The sequence below is a fragment of the Poecilia mexicana genome, unplaced genomic scaffold (genome assembly GCF_051168715.1).
Source record: "Poecilia mexicana isolate PSO_F unplaced genomic scaffold, ASM5116871v1 scaffold_6, whole genome shotgun sequence".
NCBI classification, from domain to species: domain Eukaryota; kingdom Metazoa; phylum Chordata; class Actinopteri; order Cyprinodontiformes; family Poeciliidae; genus Poecilia; species Poecilia mexicana.
The window spans coordinates 7,241,733-7,258,223 of NW_028263375.1; the positions used below are offsets into that span (position 1 = coordinate 7,241,733).

The 16,491-nt window shown below is 42.0% G+C and overlaps 1 protein-coding gene across 2 annotated transcripts in view; it reads right to left on the reverse strand.

Moving 5' to 3' along the window:
* The window catches only part of zfpm1 (zinc finger protein, FOG family member 1), a 102,932-nt gene that overhangs the window by 12,457 nt on the left and 73,984 nt on the right, over nt 1-16,491 (reverse strand). For both annotated transcript variants that reach the window (XM_014997323.2, XM_014997321.2), the window contains exon 4: nt 11,825-11,943. In XM_014997323.2, the coding sequence (XP_014852809.2) occupies nt 11,825-11,943 (119 nt within the window). The remainder of the gene's footprint in view (nt 1-11,824; nt 11,944-16,491) is intronic.

A 16,491-nucleotide genomic window follows, 5' to 3' on the forward strand; every position in this document is an offset into this window, starting at 1 on the left:
TTAGGAAGAATTTTATATTTGAGCTTCACAATGACTCCAAACACACAACCAAACAACAAAAAATGACTTAAGGAGATAAAAATTAAATAAAATTGTAAGTTTTGGTTGATCTAAATTGAATCCAGAGATTTCCTCAGATTCAGACACATTTATAGAGGAAGAAAGTCAAGATGTGAGATGTTGAGTTAAAAATGTGACAAAGTCAACCAGGTTGGGAGGAAATGGCTGCAGCGTAACATTTCAGGTGTAAATTAAGCTACAGAGTGGAAATGTTCATGTGTTTGTGGAAAATTGAACAAATCTGCTGTTTAAAGTGTTTTATGTTTCTGAACTCGTCACATTAAGGCTGAACAGAAACCCAACAGGGCTGCGACTGGCGATTATTTCCTCCACAAATCTCCAAAAGCAGTGATTAAAACAATCCATTCCAAAGAAAACACTCGTTAACTTTGGCTCCATAAAGATTAAACAGATTTTTCTAATAATAAAAAAAATAATAATAGTAATTGGTTTATTAAATGTTGGAGCTTTAATTATCAGATTACCTCAGCAGGACGTGAAGCAGCGTTTTAATTTGTTCGGACAGAAAATCAGTTTCTGGCCTGATAAATTAAAATGTTCAATGTTCACTGATTGTTTGGCTCTAAACGATTTTGATTTAAAAAGGTTTTCTGACACAGAAACGTTCAGCTGCTGAGATCAAAGAGAGATGGAAAAAACAGAAACAATCTGAGAGGATTCAGTGAAACAGAGATGATACAGGATGGATGGATGGATGGATGGATGGATGGATCCCCATGCTGCTGCTGAATCTGGTCTGTTTTGTTAGTCAACCCTCTTTAGTGCTGAAGTTTCTGTGAACCTTGTTTTCATCTCGAGGCTGTCGCTGTTTTTCAGTTTCCCTCCCTGAGGCGAAGCCTGAGGACCTGAGCCAATCCTGGTACCAGCGGCCTGGGGTGAGAGCCGGGATCGGATCAGAACCAGGCGGGAATAAATCCTCTGCTTGATGCTTCCAGCCTCAATCAGCTGCTAACACTCTGCACATTTCTCCACGCATTCCCTGATTCATTCATTCATTCACGCTCCCCGTCATCACCAGGCGGACCTGAGGTGGAGCCGGCGGCGGGAAGAGGACATCTGGGAGGAAGCCGAGCAGAGCACGGATTGCGTTTCAGGGAAGATGCAGCGCAGATGTGGAGATACGGCTGCTTTTGTTTTAATTTGAAACCCAACGCTGGAGCCGTCTGAGCTCTAAGTACCGTTAACTCAGACTAATTCATTACGGAAGCAGCTCCGGAATGCTCGAAGAGAGAAAACCCCGAAACATCACGTCCGATCGTCTAAACTGCTCTCCCAATGGTTAAACTTGTCCTGGTACCAATCACACTGGTCCTGATACCAATCACACTGGTCCTGATACCAAACCAACTGGTCCTGATACCAATCACACTGGTCCTGATACCAAACCAACTGGTCCTGATACCAATCACACCGGTCCTGATACCAATCACACCGGTCCTGATACCAATCACACCGGTCCTGGTACCAATCACACCGGTCCTGGTACCAATCACACCGGTCCTGGTACCAATCACACTGGTCCTGATACCAAACCAACTGGTCCTGATACCAAACCAACTGGTCCTGGTACCAATCACACCGGTCCTGGTACCAATCACACCGGTCCTGGTACCAATCACACTGGTCCTGATACCAATCACACTGGTCCTGATACCAAACCAACTGGTCCTGATACCAAACCAACTGGTCCTGGTACCAATCACACCGGTCCTGATACCAAACCAACTGGTCCTGATACCAAACCAACTGGTCCTGGTACCAATCACACTGGTCCTGATCAGTTGCTGCTGAAAAGGTTAATCATATTTTTGGCTCCTTCAGAAGAAAAACAAAATTTCACCAACTGTTTTTGCTTTTTCTGGCCTGCGGGTCACTGCAGTTTTCTTTTCCTAGCAAATTTTTTGACTTTTCAAACTCCAAAAACTCTGAGGTTTTTTGTTTGGAAAATTTCTGAAACATCAAGTTTTTTTCTAGCTTTTCAAATTCAGAAATTTCTTTGGGTTTTTCCAGGAAAATATCTGATTTTTTTGGCGGAAATGTATTTTCTATCTGCAGATGACTCTAATACACCACAGAACTTTAATACCAGACTTGGCATCTTGTTTTCAGTCAGTAATTCCTTAATATTGATGAAAATGTACTGATTACACTGGCAAATTATTTCACTTATAACATGGAAAAATGTTTTTTCTTGGTGGAAAGATTGAATTATCTGGTAAAAAAGTTATAAAATATTATCTGATAATAAAATGTTCTCTAAAACCAGACAATCTGAGGCCTCTTTTGTGCTAAGTGAGTGTAGTAATGAACCTAGAAATTGATGTTTCTTTACATATTTTGAAGCGTTTTCTGTGTTTGTGGGGATTAACGCTCTTCGGGTTGGAAAAGTTTATTTGTTCTATAAACTGAACCTGAAACACTTGGTCAGGTTTTGAGTTTTTGCAGTGTTCTCCGCCACCTGAACCATCCGTTGGCTCTCCATCTATCAGCTGGATGTCTCCCCCCCGGCGGAGCTTCATCTTGGTTGAGAGCGCCGCCTTAAGCCCCCATCAGCCAGTGGAGAGTCTTTGAGCCGCAGTCTAAGCCCCGCGCCCGGACCCCGGTCCCCTCATGCATATTAACGAGCCCCGAGCCCCGGCTTTAATCTGCCTGATCCCCCGCACTGCTGCCGCCGCCACGATAGCGAATCTAATTATTTGGTCTGATATTAACCGCCCTCCTCCTCTTCCTCCCTGCACGCTGTGCTGCTGCTGCACAAACACACAGCGGCTGAACTCCAGAGCTACCTTCTTCCCCTCAACTCGCGTCACGTATAACAATCACCCCCCAGTGCAGCCTGCAACGCCCTCTCCTTATCGGACTGGAAAACGCCCTCCTCCTTCCAGATAAAACCTGAATGCAAATGATGGCAGCTGATTTTTCATTTTCTGCCTCCGTTCGCCTCATTCAGCGACGGGATGAACCGCCGCTGATGGTGACGATGAGGAGGAAAAACACAAAATCTCACCAAGTATTTTTGGTCTAGTTTCTAGAACATTAGTACATTTGAAAATAGACTAAATTAACTTTTCAGAAAGATGAGTTTATTTTAAGGAAATAATTCCTTAATATTGATTGAAAAGTTCACTTATAACAAAACACTTTATAAAGAAAATAATCTGCCAGTGGAACCAGAGTTTTTCATCAGTATTAAGACATTACAGAAACAAGACTATATTCTTGCTGAGAAGTTACTTGTAAGTTAGTTTTGTTTTATTTCAGGAACACAAAGATATTTACACTAATACAAAGGTGTATTTATTGCCACTGTAGATAGAAAAAACTAGTAAGTATTTGCTGAAAACTCTGAAATTTTCTATAAATTTTCTAGAAAAAACAAGGATATTTCTGAGTTTCAAAAGTCAAAAATTTACTGTAAAAAAATCTCAGAAATATTAAGATTAATCGTAGAACTTTTCTAAAAAGAAAAGTCCAAAAGTTTCGACTTTGAAACTCAGAAAATGTAAAATTTGGAACATTTTTGACTTTTTTCTAGCAAATTTTTGACTTCTCAAATTCAGGAATAAACATGGGAAACATTGTTATAAGTGAAATAATCTGACAGTTGAACTAGTACTTCATCATCAATACTAAAGAACTATTGGTTTAAAACCAGCTGCTACATCCTGCTGAATAGTTACTTTTAAGTTAACTTTGCCTTATTTGACATTTGCACTAGAAAATGGACCAGAAATACGTGGTCAGACTTTGTGTTTTTGCAGTGAACTTTCTGAGGGCTGAGCAGATTAAGACTTCTCGCTAGCAGCTGTCAACGGCTGCAGTGGGGAATAAGAGATGTTTGTTTATGCAAATCACCGAACACATCTGTCTCACTGCTGCAAACCGTCTAGCATGGTTTACTGCGGGATGACCTGCGGGCCACTGCATGTAAAACATGCAGATCAATCATCTATGAGAAGACAGCTGGACTCTCACACAGTGAAGTTTGCCATGCTAACACGGCTGCTTTCTAATGCAACTGTAAAACAAATACAGGTTTTCTCATCTGAATCACTCAAGAGTCATAATAATGGATTGAGATGATTAAGAGTGAATTCACACCAGCCTTGTTTAGTCCGCTTTAATCAAACATTCATTTATCCAGAAAGTCTGGTTCGGTTGTGGACGTGTGAACGGATTAAAACAGCGAACTCTGGTCCGACTGCAAATCTCGGTCTCGGTTCGGTTGAAATGAACTCCGCTCCGGTTTGAAGTGGTCTAACAGGAAGCAAAGTACAGAGCAGGGGATTCTGGGTAAATACAACCAAAACAACCATGTTAGCTTAGCAGCACTGCAAGGAATGGCTCGCCTTCTTTTGCCAGGACAAAAGAGAAACCTTATGAACGCTAAAATCTGACGCCACGTCATTTCTGGGCGTTGCGCTCAGTGTGTTTTTCAGAGGTTTTCGTGTAGTTTCTGTGGTTCTCGGTGCAGCGCCCCCACAGGCGAGGAGGGGAACAGGTTTTTCAAAGAGTTTGGATCATTTGTGAACCACAACACTGAAAATGTAACAAATGTTGCAACTTTGGTCCCCAATCAAACAGAATCTACCGGACTGTCAGGTGGGAAAAACAAGCTAAAACTATCATGAGCTGAAGCCTGAACACAGTGGAAAAGCTGTAGAATCATGAAATATGAAAAGCAGAAAATCCTCAGACTCTCATGGGGATGATCTCCTTGGCTTCACTCTGAGCTTCAGGTCGCTTCATCCACTTCAAGCTGTGGGACAATATGAAGCACGCAGGTCAGTGAGGAGTCAGACAAATAAGACATCTGGTCCACCTGTGCCAGCTGTCAGATTCTCACAGCTCGTTCCAGAAGCGCAGAGTTTTGCCCCCTCCTCTCCTGAATTAAATTGACCTGGATGGAATTTAATAAGCCGCTCCGCTGACCTTTTCAACCATCTTTCATTCATTCACTCATTCCATCGTCCAGCTCATCCTCTTCCTCCCTTCTCCTCTTTCACAGCCTCTCTCTTCTTCATGCATCTCTTTTCTTTCTTAATCTTTGATTCGCTTCCTCTCGCCAACTCTCATTCCATCATCCCATCTCTCCCTCCATGTCTCTTATTCTATCTGTACAGGAAATGGCTTTCTTTCCCCCGCAGTCCGGCGGGTTGGAGGGCTGCACTCACTGTCCCAAACAAAGAGGTCACTGTGTGAATCCTCCAAAAACACAAAGGAGAAAAGGAAGGCAGATAAACATCTGAAACCTACTCTCATCCGCTCCGCCGATACAAACACACTTTTTACCTCCGTTACACACACAGCATCTCTCTGCACTGCAAAAACACAAAATATTACCAAGAATTGTTATCTAGTTTCTTGTGCAAATATTTTACTATACTATGTGGTTTTGTCTTATACTTGAAATAAGACAAAACTAACTTTTTTTTTTTTTAGAATTTTTCTTGTCTTTCAAGGAAATTTATAGAACATTTCTGAATTTTTTGGTGGGAATAAAATTGTTTTTTTTTATCTGTAATGCCCCTAACACACCATCATAGTAGTGTGAATACTTTAGTTAATAATTCCTTAATATTAATGAAAACATCCTTGTTCCAATGGCAGATAATTTCACTTTTAACATGGGAAAAAATTGATTGTTATAAGTGAAATAATCTGCCAATGGAACTTTTTCAGCAACATTAAATAACTGTTGAGTTAAAACAAGCGCCTATATCTCGCTGAAAGGTTACTTGTAAATGAGTTTTGTCTAATTTCAAGTGTACTAAGATGTTTGCACCAGAAACTAAAATACTTGGTACTACTTTGTATTTTTGCAGAGTGACATTTTCGACGCTCTCACCTCCCCTGGCAGTTCAGTTTGGGGTGAATTAGAGCAGCTTTATTCCCCTGCCGGTTGCACATCTGTGCACCTCAGAGAAGAAGAAAAGATGGAGCCTGGTTGATGAGCTGCATGCAAATGACATGTAAAAGTATAAAACTGCGATACTTAAAACGGGGGCTGAGATAAGAGATTTGAAAATGAGGCACTCTTGGAAAGCGGGCTCCTGAACTGCCGGAGATGAAGCTCAGAGATACGACGGATAGAGGTTTTCCCTCTACTTCCACCTCCTCCTCCTTCGTCCTCCTCCTCCTCCTCCGCCCTGCAGGAGCTGCTGCAGATGACAGCCAGATGCAGATAGCAGCCAGTCACTGCAGCTGAGTGATGAGCACCTCCTCTTCTGTGTTTCTCCTCTTCCCATCACATTTTTCTTTTCCTCTGCCAGTTTGGCTTCTGTTAATGAACCTTCTTCTCTGCTCCCGGTTTCACTCCATCAGAGTTTTATCTTTTTGTCCTGTTTCTATCAGGGAGATGAGATTCTCTGGACTGGTGGGATGAACCATCAAAACACAAAATCTTACCAAGTATTTTCGGTCTAGTTTCTAGTGTAAATAACTTATTACACTTTAAATAAGAAAACTAACTTACAAGTAACTTTTCAGCAAGATACAGAAGCTCATTTAAGAAAATATTTTTTAATATTATATGTTTTAATGAGAAAGTTTCACTGGCAGATTATTTCACTTAGAACATGGGAAAAACTTTAGTTATAAGTGAAATAACCTGCCAGTGGATCTGGTACTTTATAAAAATCAATATTCAGGAATTATTAACTTAAAACAAACTCATATTTCTTGCTGAAAAACTTTTCTTTATTAACTAGACTTGGTAAGATTTTGTGTTTTTGCAGTGAGGCTCTGGATCTACAGGTTGAACACTGCAAAAACACAAAATAATATCAAGTATTTTTGGTTTAGTTTCTTGAATAAATATCTTTGTACACTTCTAATGAGTCAAAACTAACTTATAAGTAACTTTTTAGCAAGAAATAGCTTGTTTTAAGTCAATAATACTGTATTGCTGATAAAAAAAATATAGTAATTGATTACTTCACTTATAGCATTGCAAAAAGTATCTCGTATTTAGTGAAATAATCTGCCAGTGAAACTAGTACTTTTTAAATAAATATTAAATAATTATTGACTGAAAACAAGCTATTTATTGCTGAAAATTTACTTATAAGTCAGTTTTGCCTCATTAAAAGTGTACTAAGATATTTGCACCAGAAATTAAACCCAAAATACTTGGTAAGATTTTTGTGTTTTTGAAGTGTAGCAAAGTACAACTTCTTTCATGTACCTGTACTTAAATAGATTTAATAATGGGTACTTTCAACTTTTACTCCAGCACATTTTACATTAAGCAGCTATAAACAAATTGCCCTTCAAAAATTATTATAAATCAGAATGGAAATAACTGAGCTCATTTTAATTTATCATGTGATTAATCGATTAATCGATTAATCGATTAACTGTGACACATTTGTACAGTTTCATCTTAGTTACTGCTCTGAGTGTGCTGTTCTTTCAGCAAATTTACTTTTTTGTTACTCTGTATATATTCTGATTAATTGATTGCTTTGTTTTAGTTGAAAATCCTTTCAATAACTGATTAATCACGATTAATTCAATTAATTGTTTCAGTAATATTCAGAAATAACCTTCCATTCCTACCCAGACTGATAAACAGCAACAGTTGCTTCTCTAAGGACATTTCTGATGTCTTCCCAACCTACAGAAAGCTGCCAAAACTTCCCAATGAATCAGATCAGCTTTGGGATAATAATGTCACTGTTGAATCTGTTGAGTGTTTTCTACACTTAAATGATTTTAGAAGCTTTTTTGGTTATTTCCTAACACACAGAACCCTAGAATATGTTTTTCCCCCTCACAATTTCACTACAAAGTCTTTCTCCAGCACTCCAGATCCCCTTTAATGTTCCTGGTGTTTGACGTTCTTCTGGGGGGCATCGCAGAAGGTGCTTCAGCGCTCACCGTAATCATCGATTTGTCATCTTCTGAAGGAGCACCGTTTTAATTAACATTCTAATTTGATGGGCGGAGGAACGAGGGAAACAGAGAGGCAGAGAAACACTGTTGATGAGTCCAGATAAACTCGAAAGATCAGGATCAGGATGTAAACAAACCGACTCGGAGTCGGTGAGGAAAGAAGAGGAGGAGGAGGAGGAGACGACGATCACCTTCACTCGTCCTTCCGGGGAGGGGGAAGTGGAGGAATCGACGAGGAGAAGAGACTAACCAAAAAGTGTTTGAAAAGCCGTGGGTGGCGCGCCTTATCGCCCCAGTTCTCCTGGAGAGATTATTGGGGGATTAGTGCGAACGCTTGTTTCTAAAACATGATGAAAAGACGTTCGGTGCGTGATAACGCTTTGAACTCCACTACTCCGCTCCTTCTAGGATCGAGCCTTCAGGCCGCCTTTCCACGAAAGACAGGATAGGGGTGGGGTGAGCTGCCGGCTGCAGAACAATGCAGAGATGTCGCTCCTTTTGTCAGCCTGGACATCAGTCCGACAGATGCAACAAACTCCAGATTAGACAATACCCCCACTTTCAAGAACGTCTTTCATCTAAGCTCAAAATTTCAAACGATCCTCAAACTTCAGGCCAATCACGCGCAGTCGCATTATCAGTTAATTACAGCGGGATCCAATCAGAGGGAGAGCAGATATAATATCAGATTTGTTGCGAGCGATCCAATCGGAGGAGCAGCTGCTTGGCGCCGGGTTGCCATGGGAGGCTCGCTGACGAGGACCTGGCGGTTCACTGAACCAAAAACCGGGAGGAATCAGCAGCCAGCCGATCAGTCCATCAGTAAACATCATTATACCCTGTTCTAAAGTCCAACAGCCATATCAGCCAGAATATATTTAAATAGATAAATGGTTTTACGCCTCTTTCTCAAGAGATGCAAATGGCAGGATTTCCATATGACACAGGCCAGTTAACACGGAGCTAATCTAATGAAGGAGATCTGACAGAGGGAGAGCGCGGCGGCCGGATCTCATCTGCCGCCAACACACGATCAAAAGGCAACTCCTCATTGGTCCAAATCGACCGTCAGCACTCTGTGAAGGTCTGCTGGGATCAATGGGAGCCAACAGGCTGCAGCAGGACCAGGACGGTCTGCTGAGGCAGAACGTCAGAGGATACAGGTGGCAGGTTTCCACCCACGTTGGAGCTAAATTCACACCAAATCCATTTCCAAGATTAGAGGACTAATGTCTCAGCAAGATCTAGAGAAACTCAACCATGTGTTTATCTTTAGTCGCATTGATTACTGCAAAATCAATAATCCTCCAGCTGCTGCTGATCCAGAACGCTGCTGCTGGTGTTCTGACTAAAACCAGGAAGATAGAGCGCATCACCCAGTTCTATACTCCTTCCACTGGATGAGATGGCATTCCTCCAGTTAGCAACAAATCCAGGAGCTCCCTCATTTGGGGGAATTGGAGTTGATCTGTAAAACCTCACCTCTACTTTTTTTTCCACAAAATTATTCTCAGTTAAAGACATTTTAGCTTGTTAAGGGCCTCTTGTCACTTTAAATCCCCCTGCTGGGGGACATGACCCCATTTTCACTCACACATGAAAATGGCTGCAAACAGATGTGCAATTATACAACTGTGCATCTTTGAAAAGCAGAAGTGGAACCTCCTACGCAACCAACAAGAATGCAGCAAGTGGTTTCTGGATGGCAAGTCAACAACAAAACACTTGACTTTTCCAGCAGCTGTTGTGCAGCTATAAAACCAGCTGACTAATCATACTGGAGCTCAGCTTGGGTTGCTAGGTAACGGGTGGAACTCTGCTGTGGTTGCTAGGTAACGGAGCAGTGCCTGTTGAATGTCACTGGGTTTTTTTAAACCGTTACATTTCCAGACACAAAAATCTTTAATTTATTGCCATTTTCTAAGCACTTGGGACATTTTTTAAAAAGCAGTTTAGATCCAAATGGAAGAGTAAAAACATTCAAATTGTGACTTTTGCACAATAGATCCCCTTTAAAGAGACTGTGCCATCATATTTTGTGAGATTATTTCCATCAGCTGCATTTTTGAGGACAAAAAAATAAAATAAACCTGCCCTTTCAATTAAGGAATCAAAGAGATGGTTCATCCCAAAACACACAAAGCGTTGGGGATGAGTCGGCCCTGACCCCGGCTGACCCCAGAGGGAGGAGACGGGGCGGACGTGGAGTGACAGTGGGGAGAAACACAGGAGGAATGTGAGATTACAGCCACTATCTCCTGCAGATACCGAAGGCTCCTTCAGCGCAAGGATGGGAGAGCGAAAATGGTTTTTAACAGTCAGGATGGGACGCTTTCCATGTGAATAAAAACGCTTGAACAGACAGAAAAAGGAGGAGAGGAAGGGAAGAACAAAAGGTGATGGGTTAGAAACTCACACACGCACGCACACACACACACACACACACACTGATCTATCTGTACACTCAGAGGCGCACTGATAATAAATGAAATCTTAGAAATGAGAGCCTATCAAGCAGGAATCAATCACTGGGGTTTGTTGTCCAGGAGGATGGCGCCACGAGGAGATAAAAGACAGGCAGACGTCTGGGGAGGAGGCTGCAACGGGAGGAGGGCCGGGATAACATCAGCCTGGTTCTGGACCGGTCGGGATCTGGACTTCCCGGTCAGACTTAAAACTGAGCCGAAAGGAAAGAGAGCGGGATCACCGGGAAGAATCTGGCGAGGAACGAAGCGGCGTTCGTGCCTCGGTGCAGGAAGCCTCACCCGGCATCAGTATCACATGATTAGATGGACGCCACATGATGCACGGAGTCAGGCTCTGATAGCGCTCCATCCGGTCCCACACGCTCTTCCCAAGGATCGCACACAAACGCCCGGCTTGTTTTCATTTCCAACGCTCTCACACGCTGACATGATACCGATGTTTACATTCACTGTCTCACTGCTGACCTCTGACCTCACCAGCAGAAGGTCTGCACAGACAGAAGATGCTGCACGCAGATGTTTTACGGAGCAAATGGACTCTAGAGACGAATTACTACAAGAAAAAAGTCAGAATATTACGAGAAAAAGTCGTAATATTATCAGAATAAAGTTGTACTACTGTAAGATGAAATATTACAGTAATAATAATACAAGAATAAACTCATAATGCAAGAATAAAGTTGTAATAATAGATTTAAAACATTGGAACACAACAACAAAGTCATACCAAAATAAGAAAAAAGTTTCAATAGTAAGAGAATAATGTCGTAGTGATAATCTCTCTTAATCTCACCAGAATAAAATTGTAACAATGCAAGAATAATCTTGTTACGACTTTATTCTTGAAAAACTATTGCTTTATTCTTGTGTTGTTACGACTTTTTTCTTGTATTATTACGGCTTTATCTTGTATTATTCTGACTTACTGTGGTAGATTTTATTCTCTTAATATTACGACTTAATTTTCCATAAATTTTTTCATGTTATCCAGACATTTTTTATATTTTTTTACTTTAATTTGGTAATATTAAATCTTAATTCTTGCATCATGACACTTAACTCTTATATTATTATGACTTTCTTCACATATTTTTATTTTTCTTAGCCTTTGTTAGGGGTACAGATATTAATTGTTTCTCAGTTAGAAAGCACTTTTCAGCTGCTATGTTTTTTTAATAAGTAAGACAAGGTTTATGTTGTTTCAGAGTTGGATAAATCATAATTTGGAAATAATTTAGTATTTAATGGGGTGTCCTAACTTTTTTAAGCTGCAGCTGTTCAGAAACAGCTTCTGCACATCTGGACCGGCAGCTGCAGTAAAACGCAGCGTGTTGGGTTCGCTCAGCAGAAGCAGCTCTCACCTCTGTGCTGCCGTCTGATTGGAGGATTCCTGGCACCGGGCCCCAGACGGTGTCGGGCTGCAGGTCTCTGACCGCCACCACGCCGCCGGCACCATCTTCATCGCTCAGCTGCAGCTCATCTGCGAAGAAGAGGAGAGGATGACATCAGTTTAACGTGTCGGTTTAATGGAGGGAGTTTAACTTTTAACGACCCGGATGGAAAAAACGCCGCCGCAGCCGAACTCGACTCAAACTCTACAGAAGACGATTAGGACCAACATTCAGACTTTAAACTCAGGTTTTACTTTGTTTCCTCAGAAACTGGCTTTTTTTCCACTCCTAATTAATACTCTGTGTCAATCTATGTCTAATAAAAAACCAAATGTTCTGATGTGTATGTAAATTACGTTCTTAGTATGAAAATAATCACATAACTGTTGCTTCCTTGTTGCCCCACTGAAAATACGACTAGATTTACCTGATGGTTCAAAAACAATTTAGTACAGAGAGAAAAAGGTCATAATTCTGAGAGAAAGTTAGAAAGTTAGCCGTCCTGCCAGCAGGGGGCGTCTGACCCCAGCCAGTCCTGCTTTTCTGTCCCACCAGCTCAAACTGAGGGGAGAAACTTCCCTTCCACTTCCTCAAAGTGAAAAGATAAGCGCAGACGAATGGCGGTGACGGCTGCGGTCGGAGCCTGCTGCAGCCCAGATAGAGCCGGTGGGCCCGGCGGACCCATCCATCCAGACTCAGCCCACGGCCCGAGTTTGGGAAAAAGAATCATAGACAACTTTAATTATCTATTTATTTAGGTCATTTTTAACCTTTCCATCCAGTAAACACACACACAGTTAATCGATTAATCATTAACTGGAGCATATAAAGGCCGTTTGATAAAAGAACAACACATTCAGATTATATAATTTAGCAAAACTGTTGATTTTATATGTATATATATATATATATATATATATATATATATAGGCTTCTTGTATTTAAAGTAAAAAAAATTACTTTTCACTTTTAGCTTCATCTGATTCAAATTGCTGTCAGTCAACCCCATAAGCATTCACAACAGGCTATGCTATCTGTAGCCCAGCAATGAGCAATGGGAAGGGAAACGGGTGATTGGCAGCGCTAAGACCCGCCTCCTGGCTCTGATTGGTTGAGTCTCATAGTAAAGTCTCTTGACATGGTGACAGTTTCAGCAAACGTGAAAAAAATATTTTTTATTTGGCTTTAAGTCGCTCACCCCTGGTACCAAATCATAAAAATCTGAGGATAAATGAAGGAAGAGGGGAGCGTTTGGATGGGATTAACAGATTACTTGAGCAGCCTCTGGACCTGACCTCTTCATCTGATCAAAACAGAAACCAACCTGCCCCCCCGCCCCCTCCTCCTCCTCATCTCGCCTCTGCTGTTTCAGGGGGGGTCGGTCTAAAGTGGCGGGCCAGATAAGAGTGTTTGTCTAACACTCTCCATGTCAAAACACTCATCTATCTTCTCTGTATCTATCCCCAGCAGAGAACAACGGACAGACGCTGATAAAATGGCTTTCCCACAGCCCCCCGGGGGGGTCTGGGAGGCTGTGGGGGGGTTACTGAGGGAACAGGAAAGAAGAAGACGTTAAGTTAATAAAACAGCCCTGAAAGTCAGAGAGAAGCTGAACACGTTGCCGTTTCTGTCGGAAACACTTTTGTGGTGAAAATCGCTCAGGAAGTGGTTTGTTCCTCCTGACTCGCAGTGACACAGGTGCCGCATTTTATGGAGCTGATGCTATCTGCGTTATCAGGATCGGCGCGTTTCAGAAGGAAACTCTGAGCTCGACGCGTTCAGGACCAGGATGAACGCGTCCAAAAGTCCGGCCTCCGTCCCGTCCGCTATCGTCTGACTGGGCCGCCGTCGGCCGCGCTGACCCCGCTTATCTCCGCACTCCATCAATGTCCAGTCCGCCTCCCTGCCATTGGCCAATCCTCGCCACATGGGACGCTTATCGGGCTGAGCGGCGCCTCTGACCCTCATTGTGAAACTTCATGAGGATCTGACCTCAGTAAAGAAACCCAGATATTAACCTAGAAACGTCTGCTCCCACCGTGACCCTTCAGGGAAGAGTTCAGAACCACTGGAGCTTTTTAAACCATTATTTATTGAATTAAAGAGGAAGTAAAGCTTTCAAAACCAACCTGGCTCTACCTGGGAAAGTAACTTTGTGTTTTTGCAGCATAGCTACTTACTAGCTCAGCAGGATCTTTTTTATAATAATCCAAAAAAGTACATTTTAACAGAAAAATGCTTAAATTCAGTAAGTGCAAAGTAGAAAAAGTAATTAAAAACTGCTGATTTTACAGCAAACGTTGACTAAAAGTCAAATTAGACTGTGTTTACATTTCTGTGACATCACCTGGAGAGCTTCTGAGTGAATTATATCGCCATGGTTACGGTTTAATGAACAAACAAAAGGGAAGAGCGTCACTACAGATGCAGACAGTGGAGCTGCTATCACTGCATTTCCACTAATGAGAGCAGCTGGATAATCCCGACAGGTTAGCAGCGTCCACTGAGGTAGCGGAGGCCTAGAACAATCCTAATCCCTGCTAATTACCCCCCCGTCAGCCAGAGACCCTCTTAATGACCCCATAACCTCCCCTTCACTGCCACACTCAGCATGTGAGGTAAAAACACACACACGACCCATTCCTGAAAGGCTCGTTATCATACACACACACACACACACACAGGCTTATCGATACGGACGCTTCGGCAGCCACTGGGGCGTCCAGGCCTCTTTGACGAGCCAACACAATAAAACAATCAGCCGTCATTAATGAAATGACTAACGCAATTAACCGAGGAGTGGCGGTGATGGGGGCTGGGGGATTAGGGAGGAGGTGGGGTGTCGAGGTGAAGGTGGCGGAGACCAGGATGAGGTTGTTACCGGATTCATGGATCAGCGCTGCTTTCTGACGGTTTAATTAATGCGCGCTGTCAACGTGAAATTAGACAAATCAAAGTTATTAAGAGGGAAGGAACGGAAACAGGAGAGAGTCCTGAGATATGGAGGAATGTAACGGGAAGGCTGGGGACGGACGGAGAAGAGATGGAGCGGGAAGGCTGGGGACGGATGGAGTGGGAAGGCCGGGATGGAGATGGTTCCACAGCGATCACAGGGAAATACTTTATGGACAAATACTGACAGAGAAAAGCTACAATAATTTATGATAAAAGTAATGATTTACAATAAGAAACCGAATAAAACACTTTATGGATGGATGGATGATGGATGGATGGATGGATGATGGAGGAATATATAGATGGACAGATGAACAAAGGTCAGCAAATCCAACACAATCTCAGAGGTCGGCGAATGCTTTGTGGTCTCAGAGTTCAGCGAATGCTTTGTGGTCTCAGCGTTCCTCCTGCAGGTAAACGCCGTCATCGTGGATTTGTTCTGTAAACTGTCCGGGACACACGGGGAAGAACATGACGGACGAATTTGTTCCTGTGGCAGATTAACAGCTCCATCTCCACAGCTTGGAGGGAAAATTAATTAAACCTGCAGGTGGGCTGTTATCTTAACTGATGTGTCATATTAATAATAAATGCTTATTAAGTAAAAAAGAAAAAAACTCCACCAGTTCGGGAGGAATTCCAAGCAAGTTTCAGCTAAAGAAGGGAGGGAAGAGTTTGAGGTTCGGATGCTTAAATCTGCAGGAAGTGTTGATTGCTACAACTTTACTGCTGATTTAACCCAGACTGAGAAATGCCTCTGACTGAAGCACAGCTTGGTGTCCGTAAAGCAGACCTGGGAGATCTGGACATTAGGAAAAGCAGTAGGACCTGTTCTTCTCCATGCAGGCTAATTGACTTTTAAAAAGACTATTGTTGATATCAAATGAGCTCATCGCGGCGGAGCTATTGATTTTTTGACACCACACAACAGGAAATCTTTATCTCTGTGCTGCTCCGACCCGGCGCTAATAGGTGGGGTTTAACCTCAGCTGAATGACAAATCCTGACGCCGACTCCCATTTCAGTCCCTGCTGCCTCTCCACAACCTAATCAGCTAAAAAAACATCTAGCTGGAAACAGACAAAAACATTAAAAACTCACCAGTTTCTACAAAGAAAAATACAGTATTACTTGAATAAAATCACTTTCTTTTACTCAAGTAAAAATATTAACTTTTAGTAGAGTACATTTTTGTACCATGTTTATTGTAGAGCTGGACAATAAATCAATAACATCATGATAGATAGGCGATCAATTTCAGTAGAAAATACGTCTGATAGGTTACTCAATATATAGAATATTCACTGAACCATAATCCATAACTGCAAGGCATTCTGGGAGATGTGGGCAGAAAAAAGGCTGTAATAGCTCAACCTCTCACAGGGAGCTAAGCTAGGTTGGTGGTATCAACAAACTCACTTGCTCTTTGGTTACCTAGCAACTCACTCACTCTTTGGTTACCTAGCAACTCACTTGCTCTTTGGTTACCTAGCAACAACCTGTTGAGTAAGCAGTTAAAGTTTCAGCACTGTGCCTCATAACTGAATAAAAATAAAAACAGCGGCATGGAGTAAAAATAAAGCAGGAAATGTAACGCCAGCAGTTTGGAAGTATTTCAAATGTTTAAAACAAAAAACAAATCATTAATTATCAAAATCAACAGTTACTGATGCCGACTGATA